The following is a 27,888-nucleotide window of genomic DNA, read 5'->3' as shown; positions in this document are numbered from 1 at the left end:
CAAAAAAGAGGAAAGTCCTTGGCACCCTTTTGTTAATTTTTATGCCCTCCAATTATTAGGCGTATGGTTATTTCAGGATTGAGCACCTGAATAGACGTGCACTGCTCACCTGGTGCTATGCACCTCTAAAATAGGTTTAGGAAGATTACATAAAGTGAAGGTTTTTTTGCACTCTAGTTGCAACTCTGTTTGGAGCCATCGGGATTACTAGAGCGAACGCCAGAAATATTAGGGTAACGCACGGACACTACGGTGTTACAGCGTGACATTTGTTTAAGCCTCGTTTAGTGGCAATAATAGTGGCAGTTGGATGCTTACCGTTTTTCCAATCTCGATTTACTTTTTAGGTTGATCAAATCATACGATAGAGGTACGTTTTTTTGTGAGTTTTTTTGAGTTGTTATTTGTTGAATTTCGGTCCTTGATAATTGGACATAATGATAATGGTTTAACTTATTCCTATAGGATTATCTGACACTTGTGATCATCACACAGGTATGGACTTGTCATGTTAACATTGATTGACGAGATAGTGTTTAAGATGAATAGTAAAAACGGTTTTCTCATTTGTATATCGGTTTATTTGTAATCTGCAGCTTATTGACAGCAGCCTAGCTCTGAGGATTCTGGTGAGCACTTTATAAGAGATATGATTATATTCTGCTTACATTGTTATCGCTAGATTATTGGTTGACTGAACACATTTTACTCTCTCTTCATCACTCACAGAGTACTTCAAGCGAACAGTAGACACAGGTATGAATCCACATAATATACGATTCACAACATCCATGGGCACAACACATTACACTTACATCGTTTCTTTTTTCCTTTGTCATTGCAGATCGGCCCCTGATGAAGGTACCTTAGAGTACCGAAATGCATTGGGCAGCAAAGCAAGATTGTGTGAAATAAATGTTCATAATATGATTAAAATGTATACTGAGGAATATTTGGTTACATGAAAAAAGGCAATGTAATATCAGTATGGTGAAATAACTTGCATTTTTTGATTATATGTTCAATCAACAAAATGATAAAATGATTCATTAAAAATCAATTGATGATAAAAAGTGTTTATATTTTAGAGGTGCATAGCACCAGGTGAACAGCGCACGTCTATTCAGGTGCTCAATCCTGAAATAACCATACGTCTTCATTGAGGAGTGACTACCCTTATTAGACGTAGCACCAGTGGATTACCATAACAAAAATGTGTGTGCTCCCCACACCCCAAAAACTTTATTCTCCAATTATTAGAGCATTGTTTTGTTCCTTAGCCAACAATAATGGGACCCCTGTCAAATTTTGTGCAGCTTGTATATCTCCTTCTACCTGTTCCAAAGACAGAGACAGAGAGGAGGGCAACTCCTCTTCTGAACTTTTGAAGCTAACATCTGAGTCGCGAGGATTGGTGCTGCGTTCCATTCTAGCTAACACTGCAGTTGCCTTTGCCAGGGCTAAACAAAGCCCGTTTTTTTTGTTTTTTGTTTTTTTTGCCAGGGCTAAACAAAGCCCGGTTTCTGAATCAACCTTGGCTACTGCGCTTGAGTGTTTCAAATGCTTTCCCATTTTCACCGCCTTCTAATTCTTTTCCAGTCCAGATCCTCAAATCTGTCCAAGTGCCCCCCTAACTGCACAAGCTGCTCCCAGGTTTCACCAAAACCCTGTATGTTAGGGCTACATTCAGCAATTGTACAGACAGGAGAAAGTCCCTCCCACCTCCTTCCACCTAGTCCCAGCTCTGTACCTCCGTACCTCGTCAGCCCCCTCAGCCTACAGCCTCCATGGAACCTCCACTGGTGTTCATGACGTTCCTGGCGTTTCTTGTGCTCTGAAGCCCTGGCGTCTTCCCTTTAGAACTGATCCCTGGTGCCTACTTCCGACACTAGCACCTCGTGATGGCCAATGGTGGCATGTCCGATGTACCTGCAAAGACACCAAAGACTACGACGGCAAAATCCAAAAGCCATACTTCTGCCCGCTGTATTCCTGAGAGGAAGACCAGCAAAGAAGCGGCCAGCGGGAGCTCTGTGCTTTTCCAGTACTTTCCCCCGAGTTCCCATAGCTTACTTCATACGTTCACTCGAGATTGCCAAACTCCATTTCTCCATTGCTGGGGGCGGGGCAGCATCAACTGTGGCTACTTGGAGGAGTGTTTCTCCGTAGCTGTCATCATAAGTGTAATACTGTTATGATTTTAATTACCTGAAACAATAAAATTGATTGATTGATACTCTACGAGCGACTGGTGAGAAATCAGAGCAAGCTAGAAGTTGTTGATTTTTCCTTGCTAAATGTTTTACTGTTGAACTTAGAAACATTTCTGGAGGTGGAAGTCTCACATTTGTGGCCAAAAACAGTTCCATTAGGTTGGAATACATCTGATTAGCGGCCCTCTGTTTCCTTACTCTTCCTGTCCAAATAGCTCAGAGTATGAAATATTTTATGTCATGGTTTTTCTGAGTAGTCTCTATAAAATGCTTATTTTGTTTTTTTTGTATACAAAAAGCTCTTTTAGCACAGCTACCTTCATGTAAAGTCTCAGAATCTTCAGACCCAACCCATGGTTTCTAGTTGGAGAGGCTCCCTACAAATCCAGTACAGGTCCATACCAAAATGTCCAATTCCTGTTGGACTGCAGGATATCTCTTCAACAACAACAGCTTCATCTATATCTATGTGATAATATGTACCTTCCAGCTACATCAATGAATTAAACACAGGGGCAATCAGGACAAATGGCCTTTTTAAAGTTGCCCATGGGATGCGCTCCAAGTAGACAAGAGATTCCTCGAATACAGGGTGTTCTGCGACACCGAATTACAGGAGGGACGTTCCACAGGACCAAGAAGGATTCACTGATGGGCAAGAACTCCATTGTCCACTGGAGAACGTTTATGATGCCAGCGAATAAAGACAGATCTGGAAACTTCTGTCAGGCAAGGAGAAATGGATTGTTCAGTGTAGCAAGCGGTGAAAATATATCTTCAGCTGTTCTAGGCAGTTCTCTTGACATGGGTGAATCAGGGTATTTTAAGATTTAAAATCAGTCATCTATGGATAATGACTCTTTTTCAAACAGAAAAGAAATTCCCAATTCCAGGGATAAGCCATTCCAATGCTGTCTTTCACCACAAAATCTGATATTCTTTAACTAGTTTGTGAATATGAAACATATCTTTACAAGCTTTGCTGAATGACAGGTATTCACATCTTTGAATAGAATGACTACTTTGGGCCTCATTTATGAAAAGTGACGCATCGCTGCGTGAAAACAGCGATGCGTCACTTTTCACTGCGCCCTCCTTGCGACACCAATGATGTGTCATATTTACAGTATGACGCATCATTGCGCAAGGAGTTACAGATACGTCAGTATTTTTGATGTATCTGTATGGAGCAAAAGTGACGCATTGCTGGAGTGTGTCACAAAAGTGACGCAACTCCAGCAATGTATCCTTTCACATGGGGCAAGCCCCACGTGAAAGGGCCTGCGTCAGTCTTAGGCCTGCTGTGAGGCAGGCGTAAGAAATTGACGCATTAGTGTCCCAGAAGTGGCGCAGTGAAATCTCATAGATTTCACTGCGTCACTTCTATGACCCTTTCTTGCATCAATACGCCCCCTTGCATACATTATACCTGGCGCAGGTATAATGTGGCGCAGGGGTTTACAAAGTGACGCATCTACCTAGATGCATCACTTTGTAAATATGGCGCAACGAGGCGCTTTTTTTACGCCACTGGTGCGTCACAAAAAGTGACGCACCAGCGGCGTAAAAGTGACGCACAGCCTCATAAATGAGGCCCTTAGAGTCTGGAGCATATTTAGAATTTGTGAAAGTGAATTGGCAGCCAGGCGGTGAGACTGGGATAACTCATCACAGCTGAACAAACAGGGCCGCCAGACTGGATTATAGCACTCTAAACTTACTACTGGTCTTTTCAGATCAGTTTAACTATATGCTGAAGATTTGGTTTTGAAAGCACTTTCCTATCAAACCTAAGTTTTTAATTCGTGTAACACACTGAGAATATACTTTGAAATATAGATGCAGAAAACATGCACTTTTAAAAGCACGTTAAATTTTAAGCTGAAAGTGAGAGAATACTTATTATTAGTTTTGTACCCTTTAACTGCACTGTGCTTTACAACTGAAGAGACACTCTGTTCACAGGCCATTTAATTGCCAGAATGAAAGTTACGGTAAACTACCACATAAACAGTTGTACATTTAATTAGAGAACTTGTGACTGCGCATTTTGTAGCTGAGGTTAAAAATACCACAGTGGGGGCAATAGGACTCCAATATGGCGTTGTATTGCTATTTTTAAAAATCCGTTTATTGAATCGGTTTAGTTACATTTTTATTGATATTTTTGACTGAAGTAAAATGTCCTTACGTTTTGAAGCACCAAAAGGCAGATGCCAAAAGGCGATTTAATAAAGCCTTGAACCTAAGATAAGCTCAAGTAAACCTTTATATGATGTACAAACTAAAGAGTGTTGCTTGTGTTATGCACTTTTCTGTATGTTGTGCAAAAGGCATGTTTTTTAGTTATGATTAAAGTTTAACAAGCTAAGAATTATTTCTGGCACAAAGTGGCACATGATTGATGTAAATATGCACACAATTATTTTCTGTTTAGCAATTGTTGGCATTTGCTTCATAATCCTATAAGGAATTTTCATAGTATTGACATACTTCCTGAGGCAATACATAAAAAAAAACTCAGATTATTAGAATCCATGCGTATTGTTAACCAGTAAAGTTATCTTTTTGTAACTGCAAACCAAACTTCTTTCATCTTACAACAGCTTTACTCAATATATTGGAAATATTCTTCCAATGTTCCTGACGCTGGCCTTTATATTTTCCGTCTGCATGATCATCAAGGGTTTAGTACATGAGAAAGAGCTGAGACTGAAAGAGGTTATGAGGATGGTAGGTGTGAAGAACAGCATCATCTGGTTAACATGGTTCATGGATAATATGGCACTGCTCATTGTGTCATCTGCGCTACTTTCCATATTGATAAAGGTTAGTTAAATATTCCCATCATAAGTGCTATAAAACAAGAAATTCTTGCCTGGAGTATTAATCAACGCAAATTGATTACAAATTAAAAGGTGATTTCTGTCTCGAAATTATCAAAATTAAAACGAATGTTATCAACATTTATATTAACTATGTTTATTGATATATTATGGTTTATGGTGATGGAAAATTGTTCACATAGTAATGCTTGCCCATGCAAGTTTATGCTATTGCAGAGGCTAACTATACCCTTAGATTAGCATACATTATGTTTCTGCAAAAAGATTATAATTGACAGAAAACACAGATTAAAGTAAACATTTCAGATCAATTTAGCATACATACTAAATCCTAACATTATGACATTTTGCCAAGGAAGAACTAAGCATAGACATTCATAGATGATACTAATTAAGGTGGAAAGGTTGCTTAATGCAATATGGTTTCTTATGTTGAGGCTTCATTGCTGGCCCCCAGAGTCAAAGAACGAGTTCAAGATTGTCTGTCTGATATTTAACATCTTTCTTCTGGAGAAGGTATTCTTTTTTGGCAGAAAAGGTGCTCGTTGCTGGCAAGACGCTCTTGAAGCTAGTAAACGGTCAAGGATATCTGTATTTGTAAATCAAAGACTGTGCATTTATAATTGTTTGCCCTGTTTGGATCAGTATGTTAGTTTAAGGTTCTATTGGGCCAGCAAATGTGATGGAAATTGAACAAAAAATGAAAAAGTTAGTACATCATTAGTTGGGCGCAGGTGGTCAGTGGTCAATAAATGGTAAATATGATATTTTATGTTGTTTACCAGCCTCCTGTTTTCAAGGTTGTTAGAAATATCTTGCATACCATCACAGCCTTAGATGAAATACACACACTTTTATGCTTTTCAGAGTCAATTTTAGTAGAGAATTGACAAACACAATTTTCCATTTAAGATAACATTGATAATGTATTCTATCTATGCATTTATTAGTAGATGTACATAGTGTGAATAAGGCCTACACAGGTAAATGAACATTTGACAGAATAGGTAGGTAGCATGCCTACACAAATGTGCATATATTTTTAAGCTACTTGTCTGTATGGACACATGAGCTCTGGGGTGGATACATGGAGACATCTAGACAGTGGAAACAAATGAAGTCAGTCTATAACATACATTAGATACACTGAGGAAACATCCTTTCATATCTTACTACGCAGGCTTTTAACAATGTATTAATTAGTTTTCTCTTAATTAGTACCAATCTATTTCTTAGTTTATTTTCAAACAATCAGCATTTCTACTTCCAAAATTCTTGCTTCTGTTGCACAGAATTAACATATGAAATCTGAGATAATAAATAAGAAGGAATTGTGTTACCATACATTGTATCACATAACAGCAGGATTTTGTTATGAAGTACTACAGATCAAAGCACAGAAGAAATATCACCACTTAAGCAATGAAGACTGAGTTTAACCTAAGAAACTTTTTTAGTAATTTTATTATGTGCTAGTAATTGTGAAATAAATTAATGAAAATTAGATCTTTAATCTGTATGTAGACATATTTCAATGTTTATCATTGCCAATCTGGGTTCGAGAGCTCCTATTTTAAATCCTTAATGAGACATTAGATGAAATGATGTTTACTGAAACCATTTCAGAAATCTAAACTTGTTGGGTCTAGGGATTCTACTGATTGTACACTACATGCAAATCTTAACCCCCAAAATATTATGTTTAGGACAAACTTCAGCTTTTAAAATTATATTTGACCTAGGGAAGCATGCCACATTTGTAATTGTGAGATGTGTTTTTCCATCGTGAGGCATACATTCAGCATACATCCCTAGTAACTGTATCCTGTTGCATTATGCAACAATACTTCATCCAACTGCACCTCAAAAGATTACAAGAGAATTTTAATTTCTGTTACAAAAATAGACTGTGCACATTAGATCTGGAAAGGTATGTGCAAAATAGAAAGAACTTACAACATGTTTCTATGAGTACATTAAGTGATAGACTTGCACAAATGAAAGTGTCCCATATTTGCATGTTCAATAGAGAAAATATGACTATTACGTGGCTACAGCCTTCACCAGTGTCATCACCTGTCTGATTTGCATGTTAATTCAATAACCTTGCACAATCACATGTGTAGATTATACATACACAAACCCTAGATATTCAATATAAATATTAACTCAAAAGTATTAACTGAAACCGTATATCATGGTCGAAGTATTGTGAATACAAAAAATATCATGAACAAACTATGGAAGATAACTATAGGGGTCATTAGGATGCTGGCCGAACTTTCGTCCCTCCGCCATCCAATCGTATTTGGTACTGCCCGCTTACAAGGCGGCAGTCCCACAGGGCAAATTAGGATGCGACCACCAGCGTGGCAGTCGCATTGCCTATGTTTTGTATTATGGCGGGTGCTGCGCTCTGCTGCACCCGCTGCGAGACAAAACAAACACCCCACACATATCCCTGAACTACGTGGCAGGCACCATGCGGGGCCTACCACATGGTGTAGGGATATGTAGGGCGGCACCATAGGTGACCCCCAGGGCCTTTGTTCCTGACCCAGGGGGTCAGGAGGGCCCGATACAGGGTCCCCAAATACTTTTCCACCTGCCGTTTGCTGCGGTTTGACCACCGCAGAGCGACCAGCAGAAAGGGATATTGTAATCCCTACGGTGATGCCTGACAGACACCAACGCCATTCTGGGACTACAGGGAGGTCGACAGGCGGTCGGATAAAGCCTGCCTGTCAGGACCGTGGCGGTCAGTGTTTATGACTGCCACCTGTCCAGAAGCCATGGTAATATGGCATGCGGAGATCCCTGTTACGATGGCCGAGGGACCGCCATCATAATCAGACCATATATTATTTTTTACCAATTCATAATAATATCACATTTTAAAATGTTGCTTTAAGCGTTACATTATTTTATTATGTGCTATAAAATTATTGTTTGTAACTATTTTTCAAAAATTTTATAGGAAAGTAAAATATGTTTTGGGGTTAGGATTATTAGGGGATCAGGTTGATAGTGTTATTTTAAATTCTGTTGTAATTAATTTTTTATTCTTAATAAGGTGCTCATTTATTATTTTCTAGCTGTTATTTGTTTATATTTCTTTTTTTTAATTATGTGATACATTAACTTTGTCGGTGTGATATTTACTGGGGGAATGGTTGGGTTCTGTTTAAAATAAAAAATGTTCACATTGATAATTATTGATTAATTTATTCAGTCTTAACATTTTTAAATTGGAAAATATTTTGTATTTAAATATAAAACTTTATTTATGCATTTTGAAAAATATACATATATCATTCATGGGGCGTATTGGGATTTGGGTTGGTAGTGCTATTCTTACTGCTAATTGTTTAATATTTTTAAATTGTATTGCTATATACTGTCATTTTGGTTATGCATATGTTTTACTTTTATTTTAGGGGTATGCAGCTTTTATTGGTGGATTGTGGGGCAGTTTCTAAAAATCATTTACATAATTTTAGTGATTGATTAATCTACAAATTAAGTACATTTCTCATTTTCCTTATTTTGCTTGTTTTTACCTTTTTGATGGCAATGGCAAAATATTGGTTAATCATCATTATTTCACATAATCTCAGTAATCCTTGTTCAACTATTTATGCAGACTACCCGAAATTATGCTAATATGCCACATCATGTATTTTTAGGCCACTATCAGTCAAAATGTAGTACGAGCCATGGTGCTTCCTTTTAGTGAAAATGCGTCCTTGTATATATAAAATGGATGTGAGAATGTATTTCCAGCTAAAATGTAGCTCAAATGAAGGGATTGCAGTTTGTATAATTACATTTAATTTAGTGTCATTTGTTTCAAAAGTGCATATAATTACCATAAAACAAATTGCTAATATAGGTTGCAGGATATATAGAGAAAATAGATGGTTTGTATTTTCTGATATAAATTATTACATTATAAAAAATTTTTGAAATTAAATATATACAAAAAATCAAGTTTAACTTTATGGGATTTTAAAATAGTTTTTCATTTTCCTAGGAATTTTTGTTTTTTAGTTTGTGTTTTTTATAATGGAGCGGGAGGGATACTGCTTATTTAAAGGCATATGATTAATTTTTTCAATCAATTCTGATGAATTTGAATACTTTAAAAAGCACTGTAATTGTTTTTGTAAAAATATAAAAAATATGATTTCTATTTTTATTTCTATTTGAACATTAAGTTTGTAAATGTGCTCATGTTTATTTTTAATAATCTTTACATTTATGTACTTATCATATTGGCTACTCTCAATCTGATCCCTCTGATGTATCCCTCAATATTTGTTAGAATGGACACGAGTTGTACATGTAATCACCTTTCCATGTATGTGCTACTCTAATATTTGTTAAACTGTAATTAGAATAGGAAATATGCCCACCCTCCTCAGTCCGTATATATGGACTTTCTCCAATTCTTTTTAGAATGGAGTCAGAATATAAAATTTGTCCCCTCAATATAAACTCTTTTCTCCAATGTTATTTTATATTGGGGTTGGAATAGCATAGCTGACCTTCCAGTCACTTGCCCAAATGTTTGGTAGATTTAAGTTAGACTAGTAAATTTCACCCCCTCAGCAATGTATGCATTTTTCCTAACATTTGTTAGAATGGAATTAGAACTGTAAATCTTACAGCCTCACTGTATGCGCTTTCCACAATGATTGTTTGATTGGCATTAGAAAGTGAGAATAGTAAATCTCACCCAATGGCCCTCATGTTGTGTACTTTTCCTAATGCTTGTTAGAAAGGAGTCCGAATAGCAAACCCTCCCCCCCCAAAAGTATGCACTTTTCATAATGTTTGTTAGCTTGGAGTTGGAATTGTAAATCTGCCCCACAGGTATATGCTTTCCTCAATGCTTGTTAGACTGAAGTTAGAATATTAAATCTTCCCCTTCCCCAACTCAATATGCAGTTTCCTCCTTTGCTTTGTATTTTTACTAACTGGAATGAGTTTTTCCCAATTCACTCTATTCCTAGTCATTGCCAAATCACCATACATTTTAAGAATGTTAAGTTACATTAGACCTTTAAACAACTATCACCTATGCATTGGATCACTCTATCTACTGAGTGGATGGTTAATAAGCATAGAAATGTAACCTGAAAAGGTTTGAACCTCATTTCAGGGTCTACATAGATTTTTCTAGTTTTCACTTGGACCGGAAAAGAGAGAACTAGACCCTGTTCTGTACCATAGATTTATTTTATCCTGGTTAAATGCTTTAAAACAACACAAAGGGCCTTATTACGACACCGATGTGGTCTCGGAACCGACTGACCATCGGACAGTGGTCCTAACACCGCATTTATGATGCAAATGCACATGGTGCGGTCACATACTCCTATTTCTCAATGGGAACTTGTGCTATGGCCGTAAACTTGCTGTAGCACAAGCTCCCATAGAGAAATGGGAGAATGTGTTTATCCCTGCACCTCATGGCAGGCACCTCAAGGTGCCTGCCACCTGATGCAGGGATCAACAGGGGGGCACCATAGGTGTCCACTCGGCCCCCAACTGGAGGTTGCAAGGAGAAGGGGGCCCTGCTAGGGGCTCCCAAACTCGCTTTCTGACAGGCTTTCCATGTCGGAAAGCCCAGCATGAAAAGCCTGTGGGAAACCGAGCATCATAATTCCAACAGCGGAAACGCCGTCCATTGGGATTACCGGCCAGTCTCCGACTAGCTGAAGGGCTCCTTGAGCCCATCAGAATCCAGTAGGGATGACCAGATGGTTTCAATTCCGACCGTCTAGATTGTAAATAGGCGATCGGAAGAGAAACCGACGATGAGTGTCGGAAAGCTTCCGACCTGAGTTCGGAGGCTTTCCGACACTCATCGTAATTGGCCCCGAAGTGTGATTGTCTAAACCCATATTGCTGTTGTCTTACTGTCTCTCCAATTCAAGAGCTGAGGCTTCCAAAACCAAATCTGAATTTCAATGTTTCCCGATAGTAGTTGCCATCCAGAAACCTGGGTAATTTCTGGTAAGTGAAGCACACTTGCACCATGATAGCCTTGTTTGGCTTGGTAAATCTCTTTTTAAGTTTTGTGTCCTCTTGCGTGGTGCAGGGTGGAGCAAAACCTTTTTTGGCCCTTATTATTTTACTTTCAGTGGAATTCACAGGCATAAACAAATTACATAGAACTAACACGTTTGCTACAATTAGTTGATAAGGCTACTGCGGACACAACTCCCGAAATGAGACAAAGAATGTGATAGCACACACCAGCCGTAAGCACATATTCAATGTTAACATGAAATATTTACCTGGGTCCTACATTGACTCTGGCTAACTATAAATGAACCAACTTTAACTATTGTTGAATATAATGTGAAAAGCACTAACTGTGGTCAAACGTAAGGTGGAAATTTAGGATATACATATATACGTATATAATTTGCATTAGTATAATTATTTAAGGAGATCAGAATAACAGTGCCTCATCAATTCTCCCCTCTGATGGCTCGGAGCACCATCACATGAAACATTCATAAGTCTCTGACCCAACAATCAGACCTCGATATTGATTTTAATAGGACACCCGCTGATATAATAATAGTCTCACGAAATGTGGCAGGTATTGCAAGGAAACCTCCCAAGACAGATTGGCACATTTATGCACTTCGGCACATGTAATATTTGTACAGGAAACATGGGCAATAGACCCCCGTTTCATTGAGGATTTTGTATCTACTCTAGCTAATCCATCTATGGCATGGAGAACAAAGGGTGGTCTTGCTGTTCTGTTCTCAACTGTATCCCCTTTCCTAATCTCCAAGTCCTTTACAGATTCCCTCTTTTATAAATTTCTTCTATTGGAGTCAAAAGAAAATCCTTGTTAACTTTTACAATGATATATTTGATAATACTCATAAGGAGGTGGTCTTGACCCTGGGCAATGACTCATACATCTATTCGTTCTATGGGCAGGGGACTTTAACATTGGCCATGTCCCCTTCTGCCAAAGGAAGCATGTGAAGTTCTTCGACATAGGAGGGGCAGTAACCCATTTTTTGCATAATACTTTTTTATGAAAGCTTGAATATGTTGTTGGCAAAATATAATTTGAATTCAACATACCAAACTAGCAATCATAGGGTGGCTTCTATCCCATTGGAGAGAGGCTAAGTTGACAGTTTATCACATTACATGCTCTTGTATCATAATAATAAATGTTTGTGATTTCCGTATTGAAAGTTGTCTGTGAGTGATCATAACTCTCTGGTTTTGACAATCAAAAGTTGTGAAGGGAAGGTGGCAGGCCCAAATGGAATGTTGTGGATCTCTGGGCTCCACTTTTAACCAATGTTCTCAATGTTGCAGGAACCAGGTTTCTACCACCCTCATGGCAGGAGACCATTAATATTAAAAAAAATTAAAAGGGCAACAAGGGTGACCATGTGTGTTATTGCCCAATATCACTCTTGGATTCTTCAGCTAAGTTGATGGGTAGGGTCCTTTTAGAGAGTATGGGGCTTTGGGCAGAGGAGCACATGATTTTAACAAAGTCTAAACATGGTTTCAGAAAGGGTTTGGGCATACCTGAACAATCACTGAATCTCAATTAGATAGTGAGGAAATAAACAAGGGGGAAACCTGGTTTTCTTTCTTTGTGTTTTATGAATCAGAGTAGCACTTTTGACCTGAGCAACCATAGCAAGTTGTGTCTGACCCTAAAAATAGTCCTTGCTCCTGAAGAGCTAGTAAGTAGTTTATCGAAGATGTATTCAAACTTGACAAGGGTCCGATATAGTCTCAAGGTAGAATGTACCACACCTTTTGAGATAAAGAGGGGCATAAGTCAGGGTGTGTGCTGGTGTCCTTTCTTTTCTCCCTTCATATTAATGGGGAGGACATGGAATTATAGTCAATTACCTCTGATAGCCCTAAAACAGGAGACTGAAAGGTGCCTTTACTGTTAAATGCAGATGATGGTTTATTGATATCACGACCAGCGAATGGTTTACAAAACCTAATTTATACCTTAACTGCATTTATGGATAAGAGGGATCCGAAGGTCAACCTTAAAAAGAGCTTTACTATGATCTGTGGTAATGGGAAGGCCGAAAACACAGACACACCACATAAATGGGTGGCACCACATGAGAATATCAACATTCTCATATTGGACCAGACATTAAGAACAGGTCTCCTTCAATCTATAGCTTATATCAGAAGGCATTCTTAAATTTGCTAAAACAATGCACTCCAAATCTGAAGAGAAATGTTAGCTATATATAACAGTAGCGTATAGGCCGGGCACTGTGTGGGGTGCGTCTATGGGGATTTGGTTCTAATTTGATAGTCAAAAGACAAAAGAACACGTTTCTTAGACGCTTGCTTGCTCTGCAGAAATCTATGTACGCATCTGCTATTCATAAGGGGCTAGGTATACCCTTTATTGAGACTGTTTTATATCTTAAGCTGGATGTGTTATGGAAAAAGTCAGAAATTACCTTTACTAGAGAGATTTTAAAGGATTGCTTCGATTCAGACCATGCTAATTAGATTCCATGGTTACAAAATAGGATTTTTTTTTTAAAATAAATTGGGTGATCACAAGCTCTTGCAAACACCAAGTTTGATAAATAGTTATTAAAGAAAGGAATTTAAGTCATTATGGATTGCCTTTAGAAAACCAGAACAAGCTTGTGTTGAGTCACATATAGGGTTTTCCATACGGTTTTTCAGGATGATGTCCATCCCCACCTTTTAAAAATTTGAAAGACATCACAGATATATGCTTACACTATTAAGCAAAGGTCTAGTTCATCATTTGGTGTCATTCCCTGAGGTGATATTTTGAAAAAAGATACGGTTCCTTGTCCCACTGATGGGACATCACTTCAATTTACTACACACTTTTGGCCTGATTATGATGTCGGTCGGAGTTGCCTGCGACCGACACCGTTTCAGGGGAAGGAACCGCCCGACCATAGGTCAGCAGTTCTGACAACCCCATTAGGATACAACCGCACATGGTGTGGTCGCAAACTTAAATTTTTCAATGGGAGTTTGAGTGTGGACCAAAATGGCCAGAAGCACAAGCTTACATTGAAAAATTGAAGTTTGTAAACATCCCTGCACCATGTGTCAGGTTCCTCAAGGAGCCTGCCATACAGTGCGGGGATGTTTAGGGGGGCACCTAGGTGCCTCTAAGGCCACAATGCGGAGGGCCAAGGTGGAAGGGGACCCTCTTAGGTGCCCCCAAAGTCAGTTTCCGACAGTCAATCCATGTCAGAAAGGCTAACATGGATTAGCTGTCGGAAACCAACATCATAACCCTGACAGTGGAAATGTCATCCTTGAAGGATTATGATCGCTTTACGACTGGCTGACGGGCACCTTGAGCCAGGTTGGATTTCCCCAACAGTTTAAACTCCAACCACATCCATCATAATATGGCGGTCAGACTCTAAACCTACCATGTCGGTCTGAAAGCCTCCGACCAGTGGTCTGAGGCTTCCTAACCGGCATCACATAATTATGCCCTTTATGTTGTTTTGTTAATTATATATTGTCCCAATGAGGACATTGTTAAAACCTCTACTTTTAAATGTGAATTTCACTACATAAAGACCAGCACTGATGTATTTGATTAATGTAGGAGATGTAATGGGCTGTTGTGTGTTCGCAAATGTTGTTCTACGGGTGGTGCATATATCCATCTGACAATTTAAGGCTGCAGCTTTGTAGTATTTATGGATTTTATAATCATGTGTGAAATTACGTTTTAATGTATACTCTTTTATGGTTTACGTTTTTTATAAACCAAATAAAGATGATTGATCTGATATGATTCATAAGTCCCTTTCATGACTGAATTTTAAATGCCTGTCTAGGCTACTTTAGACCCTAAATCTCATCTTTAGGATGAACCATATTTCCTTCAGCTCTACCTCTTCTCCCTTATCCTTTCTTACATTTCCCTTTGTCAATGACTCCTTTCACTAAACTGTTCCTTCCAGTCATCTCTCTAATTCATCTCATACAAAAACCAAACAAATAGCAATAGTGATGATCAACATGGGGTTCAAGGTAGTCCCCAATGTCCCTCTACCAATGCTGCAAAGCCAGCCCCCAGCTGCAGAAATAAACCTTTCCCAATTGCCTCCCAGCCAGCTTTTTCTTCCAACTCCTTCAACTACAGTAATATCATTTACAAGCTTGTTAATCTCTTTCCTCTTGTCAGGCATGTATGTGCAGCACTGCTTGTGCATATCCCGCAACAGACTCTGCCCTCTTTTGCGAGTAAGATATCTAAATGAAGTCTATTCTGAAGAACCATAGCACTAATAGTCACAAGTTCATAGCAGACAATGCTCCTGCAGTCTTGAATTCCAATTGGTAAACCAAACCAAAGTTGATATTAAGGTCATTCAAAACTTCTCCTACAGAAGGAATCATAGCGCCAAATATGTCACCTACTATCTGTGAAGCACTTTGCTTGTGTCTTCCATGAAACATCCCTTAATTAGCATCTGATTTATTTATACAATACACCTTTGGAAACACTTAAGGTAGGCATCAGCCGCCTATCCGATTTGGAGGCAGATTACATTAAACGTTATTTTCACCCACATAATAAACTCCAGGAGTTACATGATCCTTTCTCCCAAACAGTTGTCTTCTTACACTTCAAAACTCTGGGGACATTTGCTCAAACACATCATTTGAAGCTATCTAATCGTTTTCATTTTCCCTCATGGAACGAAGCTTTCCTTTCTTTTTTCCAATTAAAATTCAACTTTAGGTGTACCCCAACATCTTTTAGTTTCTCAACTACATTCTCCCACTCACCCTGAGGTGCTCCCTTGGCTTTGTGCACCAACACCTTGTGGTCTTTCCTCCAATTTCTCAATATCCTCTTTCTAAAGTTTAGTTAATGTAAGGTCAATTCTTCTTTCTGTGTACTGGAAACATGTATCTTTGACACAGATCTAAAGAAATGCCAAACAGTATTCATATATCTAGCGTTGTAAAGCAGATTCAAATGTTTGGACATAGGCTACTGTTCAATGACCAGGTCAAAGTTCAAGAAATAATATTCAAAGCCACCCTGATGAAAAAGAAGACTAAACATTATACTAAATGAAAGCAAATAGGTAAGTTGCAAGTGATAATTGACCACTCCCTCAGCAGTAGAGGGAGACAAGTAAGCACATATATAGCAATCATGAATATGCATGACTTTAGATTTTTCGTGCAACAGGTTAAAGAACATGTTATTTGTATAATTCTCTTGGGAACCATATCCATGTAAATTCATCATATTACATTTATCATGCTCATCTAAATGAGTTGCAATATGTTTAGCTATGGTGGATTGAATTTAGGCCCACGAATAGGAACATCATGAAAAAGACTAAGATAGTGCACTACACTTGGTATCACTCAATGTATTTTTGGTGAGATTTACAGCATGGTTTCTTCTGAGCCAGACTTCAAGGAACGGCAATAAAAAGTAAGCACATTCGATTTGTGATCTTCTGCATGTGCAAATCAGAAAAATGTTGATTGATTCAAAGATGAGTATGCAAGTTTGTCTGCAAAAGTTCTTCCTAGCCTAACATCAGCTGCTTCTAAAATGACAACCTACTCTCATACGGCAGCATGGGCCCTACATAGTTTCATAAGTTTAAAAAAAGTTCAGTTAGTTTGCAGTAGTTCTCTTGGATTTGTGTAAAAAAAAATCAGTCAATCTTCACTGTGTGAAGATTGACTGTGTCTCATGTGTTCTTGAGTCACTCTCAATATGTTAATGCGAGAGTGGAGTACCTTTGACTAGGCACCTGTGTTCTCTTTGATCTTCTGACCATAGTCTGTACATTGTCTCTGTGACTTTGCTAGCATGTTTCTGTTTATTTGTTGACGGTTTCTGGGAAGTGCTCCTCTGACAGAACAGCACTTAGGGGCTTATTTACGTACTGGTGGCGCAAAGGGCTTGTAAAAACGCCCCTCTGTCTTTTACCCTTTCTTGACCACTTTTCTCTTCTTGACCTCTCTGGATGCACTTCTTTGTCCGTTTCCAGGATCAACGTTGTTCTATACAGTTTCTTCAGCGTGGTTCACTTTGCTACTCTTGACTTATTCTCCACTTGCTCAGCATCTGTCTCAGGTTTACTTTGAGACACTAGGGTACAACCTCCAATCGCCCAACTGCGTACCTGGGATTTTCTGGAGTTTTACTCTGCAAATCAGTGGCTGTGGTTACCACCTCTTCACCAGCTTATCTCACTCTTCAGGTCTGAAAAACATGCACTCTGTATTTAAGGCCACAGCAGTGTTGGTAAACAGGATGGCTTAAAAAGCACCACTCCAATGGGGCTCAAGGCACGACTTCCTGAATTGCTTCCTCACTAGGGCCGATGTCTCCAGGACTTAAGGTTGTGTCATTGTTCTTGGTTTGGAATAGGAGACCCCGCTTCAACCTGATGAGAGACAGAACTCACCACATCAGCCAGTCCTTTGCAGTAGTTGAGACCCACATCATCTGTAATATCCAGATGCGCAGTCACAGGCACAGCGAGAAGTCTCATGGCACTTCCCATGAGTATTTCATGTGGGGTCATTCCTGTCCTCTGACCTGGACTGCTTCGAAGACTCATCAGCACCAAGGGAAGGGCATCCGGCCACTTAAGGGATGTGGAGTGTACACTTTGACAAGTCTGGACTTCAGCGTCCCATTGATCTTTTTTGCGGTGCCTAATGCTTCAGGCTTGTAGCTGTAATGAAGCATTTGAAACATCTACTGGGCGGTACACAACATGCACATCAATTAATTATTGAAAAGAGATCCATGATCTGATTCCAAAGAAACCAAAGTCAAAACCAAGAAGCCAACTTCCTCAGCAACAGCTTGGCTACAGTGAGACTGTAATTTCTCCTAGTTGGATACACCTTTACCCAGCGCAAAAATACACACCATAGTTAAGATGTATCGAAGCCAATTCCACATGTGCATCTCAACATAATCCAACTGCATGCGATTGAAAGTACCACCAGATCTCAATAAAGCTACTATGGTGCCCTGCCTACATTTAACTGTTGACAATTGACCCTTCAGTGACATAGGTTCTCAGATGTTACACAGAATGGGGAATTGAACCAGTTGTCTTAAACAAGTGCAACATTGCATCCCTCCCTATATGTGTCGGACCTTGAAAAAATTCTGGCCTCAGGGGACAACATGATGTAAAATAGGACGAATCTCCTATATGATTAAACCCAAATATTTCCTGATTCTTCCCATACCCTGTTCTGACCAATCTCTCCTGTTCACTTTGTTCAAGAGGCTTGTAGTGACATCACATTCAGAGTCCTGTGAGTAATCTCTATTAAATGTGCAAGACCCAAGCACACATTATCTGGCTACTTAATCCGCATAGCGGTTGCCAGCGGTCACAAAATCACATCCACTCCTCTGTGCTGCCCATTTGACAATGACTATTGTAACAGGCAACTGTAATGCCTCTAAGAGATTGATGACATCAATTCCTTTCCGGATGGGAGAGCCAGAGAAATTCATGAAACCCCTCTGGCAACACACCTGTCCAAAATCATTGACCATGCCAAACCTATAATGGCTATCAGTAAATATAGTGACTCCTAGACTGTTAGAGACACAAAAAGCACTAGTAAATGCAATTAGTTCAGCAATTTGTGCAGAAGTTACATTACTCAAACAGAGGCTTCCACCACGCCTTTTAAGGTGCATACAACATAGGATACTTTGAAAATCTCTCTTTCAACTATTATGGAAAAGCCATCTACAAACAATATATGATTAGGATCTTCCAGAAAGACATCTTGAATGTTGGGTTGTGACATGGTATTCAATTCTGTAACATCAAGACAGTCATGGTCAATCCAATCATTGTTTTCATCAGCCACAGGTAAAGAAAGCAAGGTGGCAAGATTGAGGCAGAAGCATCTCTGCAAAGTGATATTTTCTGCAGCGAAGATAACCTGCTTGTAACATGGTAGTCTGCTATTGATCATGTTTAGGTTCAAGTGCGTATGAGCAGGATATCAACAGAATGGGAAAACTGTAAGGGGATAACCCATTACAAAATCATAACATTGCTGCATTCTGGCACCAATTGCTGCCACTGCCTTTAGGTAACCCTATAATGTGGCAGCTGCTGAGTCGACTGTGGCAGGAAAGTAGGTGACAGGGCATTTGAATTCACCATGGGTCTGTGAGAGCACAGCCAGATAGCACACACTGCTCTCACTGCAGTACAACACAAAATCCCTCTCATAGTCAGACATTCCTAGAGCTGGGGTGCAGCGGAGACTTCCTCTTTGCTTAAGGAAGGCACTCACACATTTGCTTTCCTGTGGTCGCGTATCAGACGCATCTTTGCTTGTTAGCCTCTGTAGATGCTTTGCCACCAGGGAAAAGTTGGGAAAATTTAGGAATCCACTTCAACAGATGATAGGAGTTTATGAAGCAATAATATATATATAATATATGGAGTAGAAGTACAGGACTTAGATAAAATTCTAGGTTTGGATGAGGTAGAGGGATGTTTGTTTAAAAAACCTATTATTCCTCCCTAAATGTACAATTGTATTAGCCATTCGGCTGGAGGTTGAGCTCCACCCCTGTTCCTTAATTATGGCTATACGAACATTAAGGTTTTGGAGCAAATTATTAGTATCTGAGCAACCCAAGATAGTAACCCTATGTCAGGATTAGATTATTTCAAATGATCATAAGTGGGCTCAGAAGACAAGAACACAGACTGGACATCAAATAAACAAATGTATTCATTCATTCATTCATTCAAAAAATCCACTGAAAACAGTAGCCCACCATTTCCAAAACATCCTGAATTCTCTTTGAGATGTGGGAGGTTTCATTTTTACTATGTCAGAGATTCTCTCTTGTGACATCTTTCTATCTCCTTTCTCAATATGGTGTCCTAGACAGAGGACTTCCTTTTTGGACTATTGCAATATGGTTAGGGACAGTTTCTGCCTATTTGTAGCCAAACGGTTGAACAGTGAAATCATTACTTGTCTAAATTCCTATTGGGATGTTGATACCACTAATAGGTCATCGATATACAGGACCAGGACTGAATTGCACACCAACTGCAAGGAATCCAGGTTCTTTTTAAATATCTGATTGAAGATTGAGGGGCATTCTGTATAGTCTTGCGGACCTCTGCCACATACCAGAAGTTTATTTCATAATCGGAATACAAAGAGGCATTGACTGCCCTCAAGCAAATGAATGCAAAAGATTGCTTGCAGAGGTCGATGAACATGAATCACTTAGTATCACAGAGTATTTGGAAGAGTATCAGGGCAGGATTCTTTACTAAGGGGCAACGTGAGCAACACTGTTGTAACCTTTCGCAAGTTCTGCTCTATCAAGCACTGTCCTGCAAGTCCATGATCAGAGAATTGCATGGACTCCCTAATATCTCCCTCAGTTGCCTTGCTCTAGTATGGACTCAATTAAGTGAGTATTTCCAGCCACCACCTTTTGGCAGAGGTTGTACTGGGTCATTCAGGGATACTCTACATTTTGTGTGATGGTTATTCTCACAGTTCAACATCTTTGATTAGATCACACTAAATACATTTTGGTATATTCACAGACTTCCTCCTTCACAGAGTCCTTCAAGTTGGGGGTAAGTCCTTGTGAGAAATCGGGTTGCTAGTCAAACAACAGCCATAATCCCTTGCAGCGTAAACCGTAAAAAGTCACATAATTAACCTGTGCATAACCCTGGGTAGCTTGGTACAAAAGGCAGTCAGAGTTAACTTAAAGGCAATGTCTAAAGTATTTATGCAGCATAGGAACAGCAAAACAATGAAAGCACAACACAAGAAAAAACCCAAAGTAATTTAGAAAAAGAGAGTAAAGTTTTATAAATTATGTGACATCAAAACAACAACAATTGAATCAGTAAAACTGGACTCATGAATTTTCAAAGTTTTTAGTAAAAATGAGAGCCTAAAAGATCAAAGTGAAACATCTAGTTGTGCAAGACTGGGTCAAAGTAAAAGAAATATGGCGGACTAGGATACAGCACAGTTCAAACATATGAAATGGATTGGGCCTGGTCAGCACTTACCACTGGACTAAGTGTTTGGGAAGGTAAAGTTCAGTGGGGCAAGGCTGCAGGAGGTGTCTGAGGAGGGAGTTTTAACGTCAGATGACCTTAGGTCGAGGTCGCAGTAAAGATTTCTAAGTTCGGACCTAGGCGCTGAAATGGAAGTCAAAAATCTCCAAGGGGAATGGGCAAAGTGCTGTAAACAAAGACAGTTCCACGAGGTTGGACAACCCTGTAGCAAAGGACCATTGAAAAGAATGTGCTGCTGTGGGGAAGAATGGAGTGGGAAAAGCCCTGCAGTCAGTCTGACCAGCGATGCACCATGGGTGGATTTGTGAGCAGGTTGGTCATGGTCACATCTTGGGTCTCAGAGCATTTTTTGCCCAAATTTCTCACTTTGGCGATTTTGCCACCTGGGCAACTTTAGCAACCCAGCCAAGGGTACAGGACTGGTCAGATGCCCTTTGGGGGTTCATGGCTCACTCAAAGTGGGTCCTTGCATGGGTTCAAGATGGTAGGAGCCTTCTGTGTCCCTGTGGCTCAGATTAGGAGGCAAGCAAACTAGTCCTTGGAGTCCCTCTGGTACTCTTGAGTTCAGGTGAAGACGCAGCACTCAACAGCAGAGCTGACCACCAAGAGTTAAAGGCAGGCCTCCATACAGCAAAGCAGTCCTTCCAGGTTCAGCAGCTGTCTTGCAGAATGCACAGCAGGTCACAGCAGCAGTCGGTTCTCTAGGAATTCTTCCACATGTCCAGTAGTGAACAAAAGAGTAGATCTGTAGGTCCTACTTGTATACCCTGGTGCCCTTCAGCTGGAAGGGTGGAGAAGCTTCTGTAAAAGTTGTATGAAGTGCATGGCATTTCCTGACTCCCTTGACCTGACTCAAAGATGGCTGCAGGGGCATTGTGGTGTCATTAGGCCTTTGTGTGAAAGCAGAGCACATGTTGTTTAGTTACAAGCGGGGCTGCACTCAGCTCCTGGCCATCCTGCAGGCAGGTGGCCCATTGAGGCACACCTAATCTGTCCATTGTGTGACTGTCTTGGAAGAATTCACAAAGTCAAACTGTCAGCTATCCCAGTCATGTGACCCAAGACAGGCTGTAGGCATGAAGGTCTAAGGGCAGGAAAATGCAATCTTTCTAAAAGTGGTATTTTCAAAATTGCAATGAAAAAGCAGACTTTACCATTTAAGAGGGTTTATCGTTACAATTTTATAGATACCAAAAAACCTGCTCCCAGTTGAGAATTACAGCTTATTAAATGCAATAAGGAATCCCAAATGTTATCCTAAGGGAGGAGTAGGCCTCACAGTAGTAGAAAACGAATTAAGGATTTCTTCTCTACCAGGATATAGAAGTCTTAAAAGTACATGTCCAACCTTTTAATTGCAAGAAATGTCTATGTTGCGGTTGCACACCCTATATTTATGTGTTTTTTATGAGAATGTAATCTGTGTAATCCTCTTAGGTGCTTGTGAGTACCACCTCCTGACCCTTGGGGTGTTGGGTAAAATTGGAAAAATGGCGCCCTTCAACAGGTAGTGAGCAAACTCAATGAACACTCATAGCAACGACATTGCCGCTTTTCAAATCTTCATCCACTTAAAAAAATATATATCAATGTTATTCGGTTCTTAAATTGCTTTATTTTGTCTTAACATCTTTGTTTTATGCTTCATTTTTCAAAATTTGATTCATATGAGTCTTCTCATATGCATACCATTAGTGAGGTGAATTATCTCATTACACAGGTACCCCAATGCATTTCGGGCATCGGCCCTTCGTTGGGGGATAATTCCTACTAGAAATGCATATACAATGTGATTTACTAATCCAGGAGCTCATGTGTGCATTGCTATGTTAAAGGCATCAATTCTGTGCATATTGTGTGTAAAACCGAAGGAATAAACGTGAGTACCATGAAGTGAAAGGAACCTTGTATCTCATGCGATGAATTTAAACCAGATAGTAACCCGGTAAACACCTGTGTCAACACTGCGTTATTAAAATGTGTGTACCTGTGAAAAAACATCTTCAAGTACGTTATCGGAGAGTGCGGTATGCGAAAGTGTGAAGTATGTTTAACAAGTGCATAGAGTCCCTGCCACCAGTCTGTATAAAACCGGAATTCTATCGGTGTTATTATGTCAGAGTGCCAACCGTGAAATCATCGGAAACTCTCACACCCATTCAGCCACTACGCTCTATGAAATACCTGTCGTAAGGTCGATATGCGCTCTCTCTATCCTCTTCTCGTTGGACATTTGTACCTAAACATTTCCTCCCAGAATTAAATGCCACAAGAAAACCGGAAGTAGCAATGGTCATGGAAAAAAGACTATAACGGCGATCCAAAAGACAGTGAACCGCTATGACACTTCTGGTAAAAAGTGTTCAAAACTAATTCTAACTGCAAGTCAGATCAAGGTGTCAATAGTGCTTCCCAATAATAGTGCCTTATAAAATTAATCATGTTGAAGAAACAATTACAAATCTTCAAGTGTACTAACACTGAACAATGTCTCAATAAAGCACATAGCGGTAAAGAAAGTGTTTAACCATAGTAACAGACAATAGCCTATCCACTAACGAATATGTTCTAAAAGGTATGCAACTGTCCAAGTGTGAAAACGCGAACAGATCTGAATTGTGTTAGAACCCGAAACGAACACGAAGATAGCATATACACGCAAGAAAAATGCCCCCCAATGAAAATGTGCAAAATCCCTCAATATCGGCCCTAAACAAAACGCTGATGCAGTGTGATACAGTATAATCGAACAAAGCGTACACAACAAACCTCTCTAATCAAAAGGTGCACCAATACACATGTAGTTCTTAATACATAACAGCCACAATTTGTTACAGAAAGCAACTATATTCTAAACGATCATTCAAACCTTTGGGGTGTATTGAGTTCAGTTTGGTGTTCCAGTATGATTCGCTTTGCAAAAGATATTGTCTGTTGTCCCTTCCTTCTTCAATGTGTACCTGTTCCAGTACCATATATCTCAGTTCACTGATGTTGTGATTCCTTTGCGAAAAATGTGTTGCCATGGTGGATTTTGGATTTTTAGTATGGATGTTACTTTTGTGTTCTATGAGACAAGTTTTTATTTTACGTTCCGTTTTCCCAATGTATTGTAGTCCACATGGACACTTTATAATGTACACTACATTGGTAGTGTCACATGTAGCTGTCACTCTCAATTTGATAGGGGTACCCCGAGTAGGGTTCATGATGGTAGTGTCCTTAATGATGTTATTACAGCTCCCACAATTATCAAATGGGATGGTACCTCTGAAATTTAGATCTTTTCTACTGATTTTTTTGTTGAGAAGTTGTTTCAAGTTTCTGGTACGTTGGTATGTGAAAATTGGAGGGTGTTGAAATATGCCTTTAAAATCAGGTACAGCTTGTACCAAAGGCCAGTATTTTGCGATTGTTTGTTTAATCTTCATGCTTTTGGTAGAGTATTTTGACACGAACACCATTCTTTCTTTTTTTGTGACAGGTGTTACTTTAGGTGTTAACAATTCCACTCTATCTTTCAATTTCACTCTGTCAACTGCTTCTTGTAAAATTAGTTCAGGATATGGTCTTTCTTTGAAGTTTTGTAAAATCCTTTTACTGTTACTTCTTCTGAAGATGAAATTCGTTTAATCCTAAGCAATCGTGAATAAGGTAAATGACGTTTTAGGGACTTTTGGTGGAATTTAAAGAAATGTCGAAAATTATTCCGATCTGTAGATTTGGTGACATCCAGGAACGCTATACTTGCCATCCTAATGTAATGTGTGAATTGGATCCTTTCCTCTCTCGTGTTGATTTCACAAATAGCTTGTAGTAAATCGGGTTCAGATCCTTTCCAAAGCAGAAAAATGTCATCTATGTACCTATGATAGGTGATCAAATTGTCTTGGCAGGTCTTCTTGGATAAATTGTGGTCAAGCTCAAACCGATGCATAAAGAGATTTGCATACGCAGGAGCTGCGCAATTCCCCATCGAAGTTCCTGATAGCGGTGTGTAGTGATTGTCATCCCAAGTGAAGTAACTATGATAAGGTGTAAAATGCATCAATTCTAGCAGAAATATATTGAGATCTTCATCTTTGTTACGGTTGATCAGAAATGATTCTAGGGCTTGAAGCCCCATGTCGTGAGGAATGGAACTGTATAACGACTTGACATCTACTGCACATAGAATGGGTCGATCATGGTCTTCAATCTTGATGTTATTGATTTTAATGAGAAGGTCAGTGGTATCACGTAGGTACATGAACATACCCTGAACTATAGGTTGGAAGTGTTTATCAATGTATTTTCCTACAGGTTCATGAATGGAATTTCTGGTGCTGACAATTGGTCTGAATGGAGGTTTGTTTAAACATTTATGATTTTGGAAATCATGTACAGATATGGCGTTTTCAGATTGTCTATTATGAGAAATCTTTTGTTTTGCTCATTGATGCTACCTTTTGCAAGTGCTGTATCAATGATTGTGACCAATACTTTACTAAATTCCTTTGTGGGATTCAAAATAAGTTTCATGTATGTGTTTTGGTCTGTCACATGTTCCTCTATGCTTTGAAGGTAGAAATCTGAATCAAGAATGACTATTGCACCACCTTTATCAGCTTGACAGAACATTATTTTTTCTTCAGAAGCCAATTCTTTGATTGTGTTCCATTCCCTTATAGATAAGTTGGACTTCTTGTGTTCCTTTCTTTTGAGTAGTTCTTGTAGTTCTTTACCAACTACCGTATCCAAAGCGTCTAATACCTTGTGACTGAGAGGTGCCATGAATTAACTTTTTGGTTTAAGATCAAGTAGGTTTCCTGTCTCCTGATTTGTTTTGGGTTCAACAATGTTGCTGAAGAAATGCTTCAACTGAAAGTTCCTCATAAACTTAAACCAACTCACTTGGATCTCCAATTGTGTTTGTTTTATAAGTGGGGACAAATGACACACCCTTTTGCAACGTGTGTGTTTGAAACGGTGTCAGTTCCTTCTTTGAAATGTTTATAACGAGGCTATTTGACTCCTGGTGGATTTTGCTGTTGGTGTGTCTTTTCCTCTTGGCGTTTGACCTCTGGGAACTGCGAGTGGTCTTTGGCCTGATTATAAAAAAAGGTACCTTTTCCATGTTTCCTACGTTGGAGGTAGTTGGTCTACTCTCTTCACTAAGTTGCATATTCCTTAATAGTGGTCCTCTTTGTTGTGATTCATCTGAAGATGATGTTTCTCCCTCTGTTGATCTATTAATAAATGGGCTTTGTTGTCTCCGTGCAGCGTAAACCTCTGCCCAATTGTAAACCTCTTCTAATTTGTAGTCCAAGGTATCCCTCTTGAATTTTTGTAGTTTTCCCTTGTTTATTTCTTTTGTATATTTGTCAAGCTGAATGGTAATATCTTCTAATGTCTTCGTCAATTCATCTGCGCTCATTTTGTGACTCAATTCTTGCTTGAGTTGTGATACCTCAGTATTAAGTTCTTCCAAAAGTTTAGATAATCCTTCTACTACTAAAAGGATTAAGTCGAGTGAACACCTATTAAGAATAGCGTATCATCATTCCGTAAATCTGGCATTATTTTTACACAATGTTGACTTGAGTGGTATGCATAGGCCCCTTGGTATTGGTTGTATTTTGTGGTAACGTATCAATGTAATGGCATGTAATTTTTGGTTTATTTCTCGTTTTGCTGTGAATAACAGTTGCCTGATGTTGGACTGAACAGAGGATGCACTTGTGGCTATACATTCTGGTTCCTGGATTAGTGAATACATTCTGTTGGTTTATAGCTTATTAAATGCAATAACGAATCCCAAATGTTATCCTATGGGAGTTGTAGGCCTCACAATAGTAGAAATGGAATTTAGGATTTCTTCTCTACCAGGATATATAAGTCTTAAAAGTACATGCCCAACGTTTTAATTGAACAGCTACCTCTAGCTGCCTTAGGAGCGGCTTATATGTAAGAAAAGGGGAGTTAAAGACTAGGCAAGGGAATATAAAATCCAAGTCAACATGACCGTTTAGAACTGCACTCAGGCTGCAGTTGCATGCCTGTGACACATTTTAAGGTGGTACTTAAATGGGTGACATAATAAGTGCTGCAGGCCCACTGGTAGTATTTAATTTACAGGGACTGGGTTTATGGTGCACCACTCTACAAGGGGCTTATAAGTAAATTAAATATGCCAATCAAGTATAAGCCAATACAACTATGTTTAGGGGAGTGAACAAAACCACTTGAGCACTTGTTAGCAGTGCTAAAGCCACCAAAAACAAATTTCAGTAGCAAAAATGCAGGTAAGTAGGCAACATATTTAGGAGATGCCCATTTGTTTGTGGTTTGTAGGGTATGAAGAACTTCTATGTTACTCTTCACTCCTTCCACATTGACTTCATGTACACAGACATGAAGTTCATGCCCCGTCTGACACCACTTTTTTGGGGAAACCCACTCTGGTAAAATTCCCCGTTATGGCCCTAGCCACTGCAGTAACAGACCCCAAAGGCATGGCCCTTAGGTATCTAATGGAGTGGTCCAGGATTAACCTTTTTCGTAAGGCTATATATGGGTCCAAGGTATGTACAATGTCAATGTCCACCCTTTCAAAGCCAGTGCCAATGACAGGTATGGGATTCAGGGGAGCTTTCTGCTTTACCTCAGTCTTCCCATTGGCCTGGCAGATTAAGCAAATCATACAGA

The 27,888-nt window shown here is 39.3% G+C and overlaps 1 protein-coding gene across 3 annotated transcripts in view; it reads left to right on the top strand.

Moving 5' to 3' along the window:
• Positions 1-27,888, top strand: part of LOC144818798 (phospholipid-transporting ATPase ABCA1-like) — a 3,252,877-nt gene that overhangs the window by 1,327,818 nt on the left and 1,897,171 nt on the right. For 2 of the 3 annotated variants that reach the window (XM_078676562.1, XM_078676560.1), the window contains exon 15: positions 4,820-5,042. The exons of the other annotated variant lie outside the window; for it this stretch is intronic. In XM_078676562.1, the coding sequence (XP_078532688.1) occupies positions 4,820-5,042 (223 nt within the window). The remainder of the gene's footprint in view (positions 1-4,819; positions 5,043-27,888) is intronic. 3 annotated transcript variants of the gene reach the window in all.

Source organism: Lissotriton helveticus, chromosome 2_1, assembly GCF_964261635.1.
Source record: "Lissotriton helveticus chromosome 2_1, aLisHel1.1, whole genome shotgun sequence".
Lineage (NCBI taxonomy): Eukaryota > Metazoa > Chordata > Amphibia > Caudata > Salamandridae > Lissotriton > Lissotriton helveticus.
This window is presented reverse-complemented; position numbering and strand designations above follow the sequence as displayed.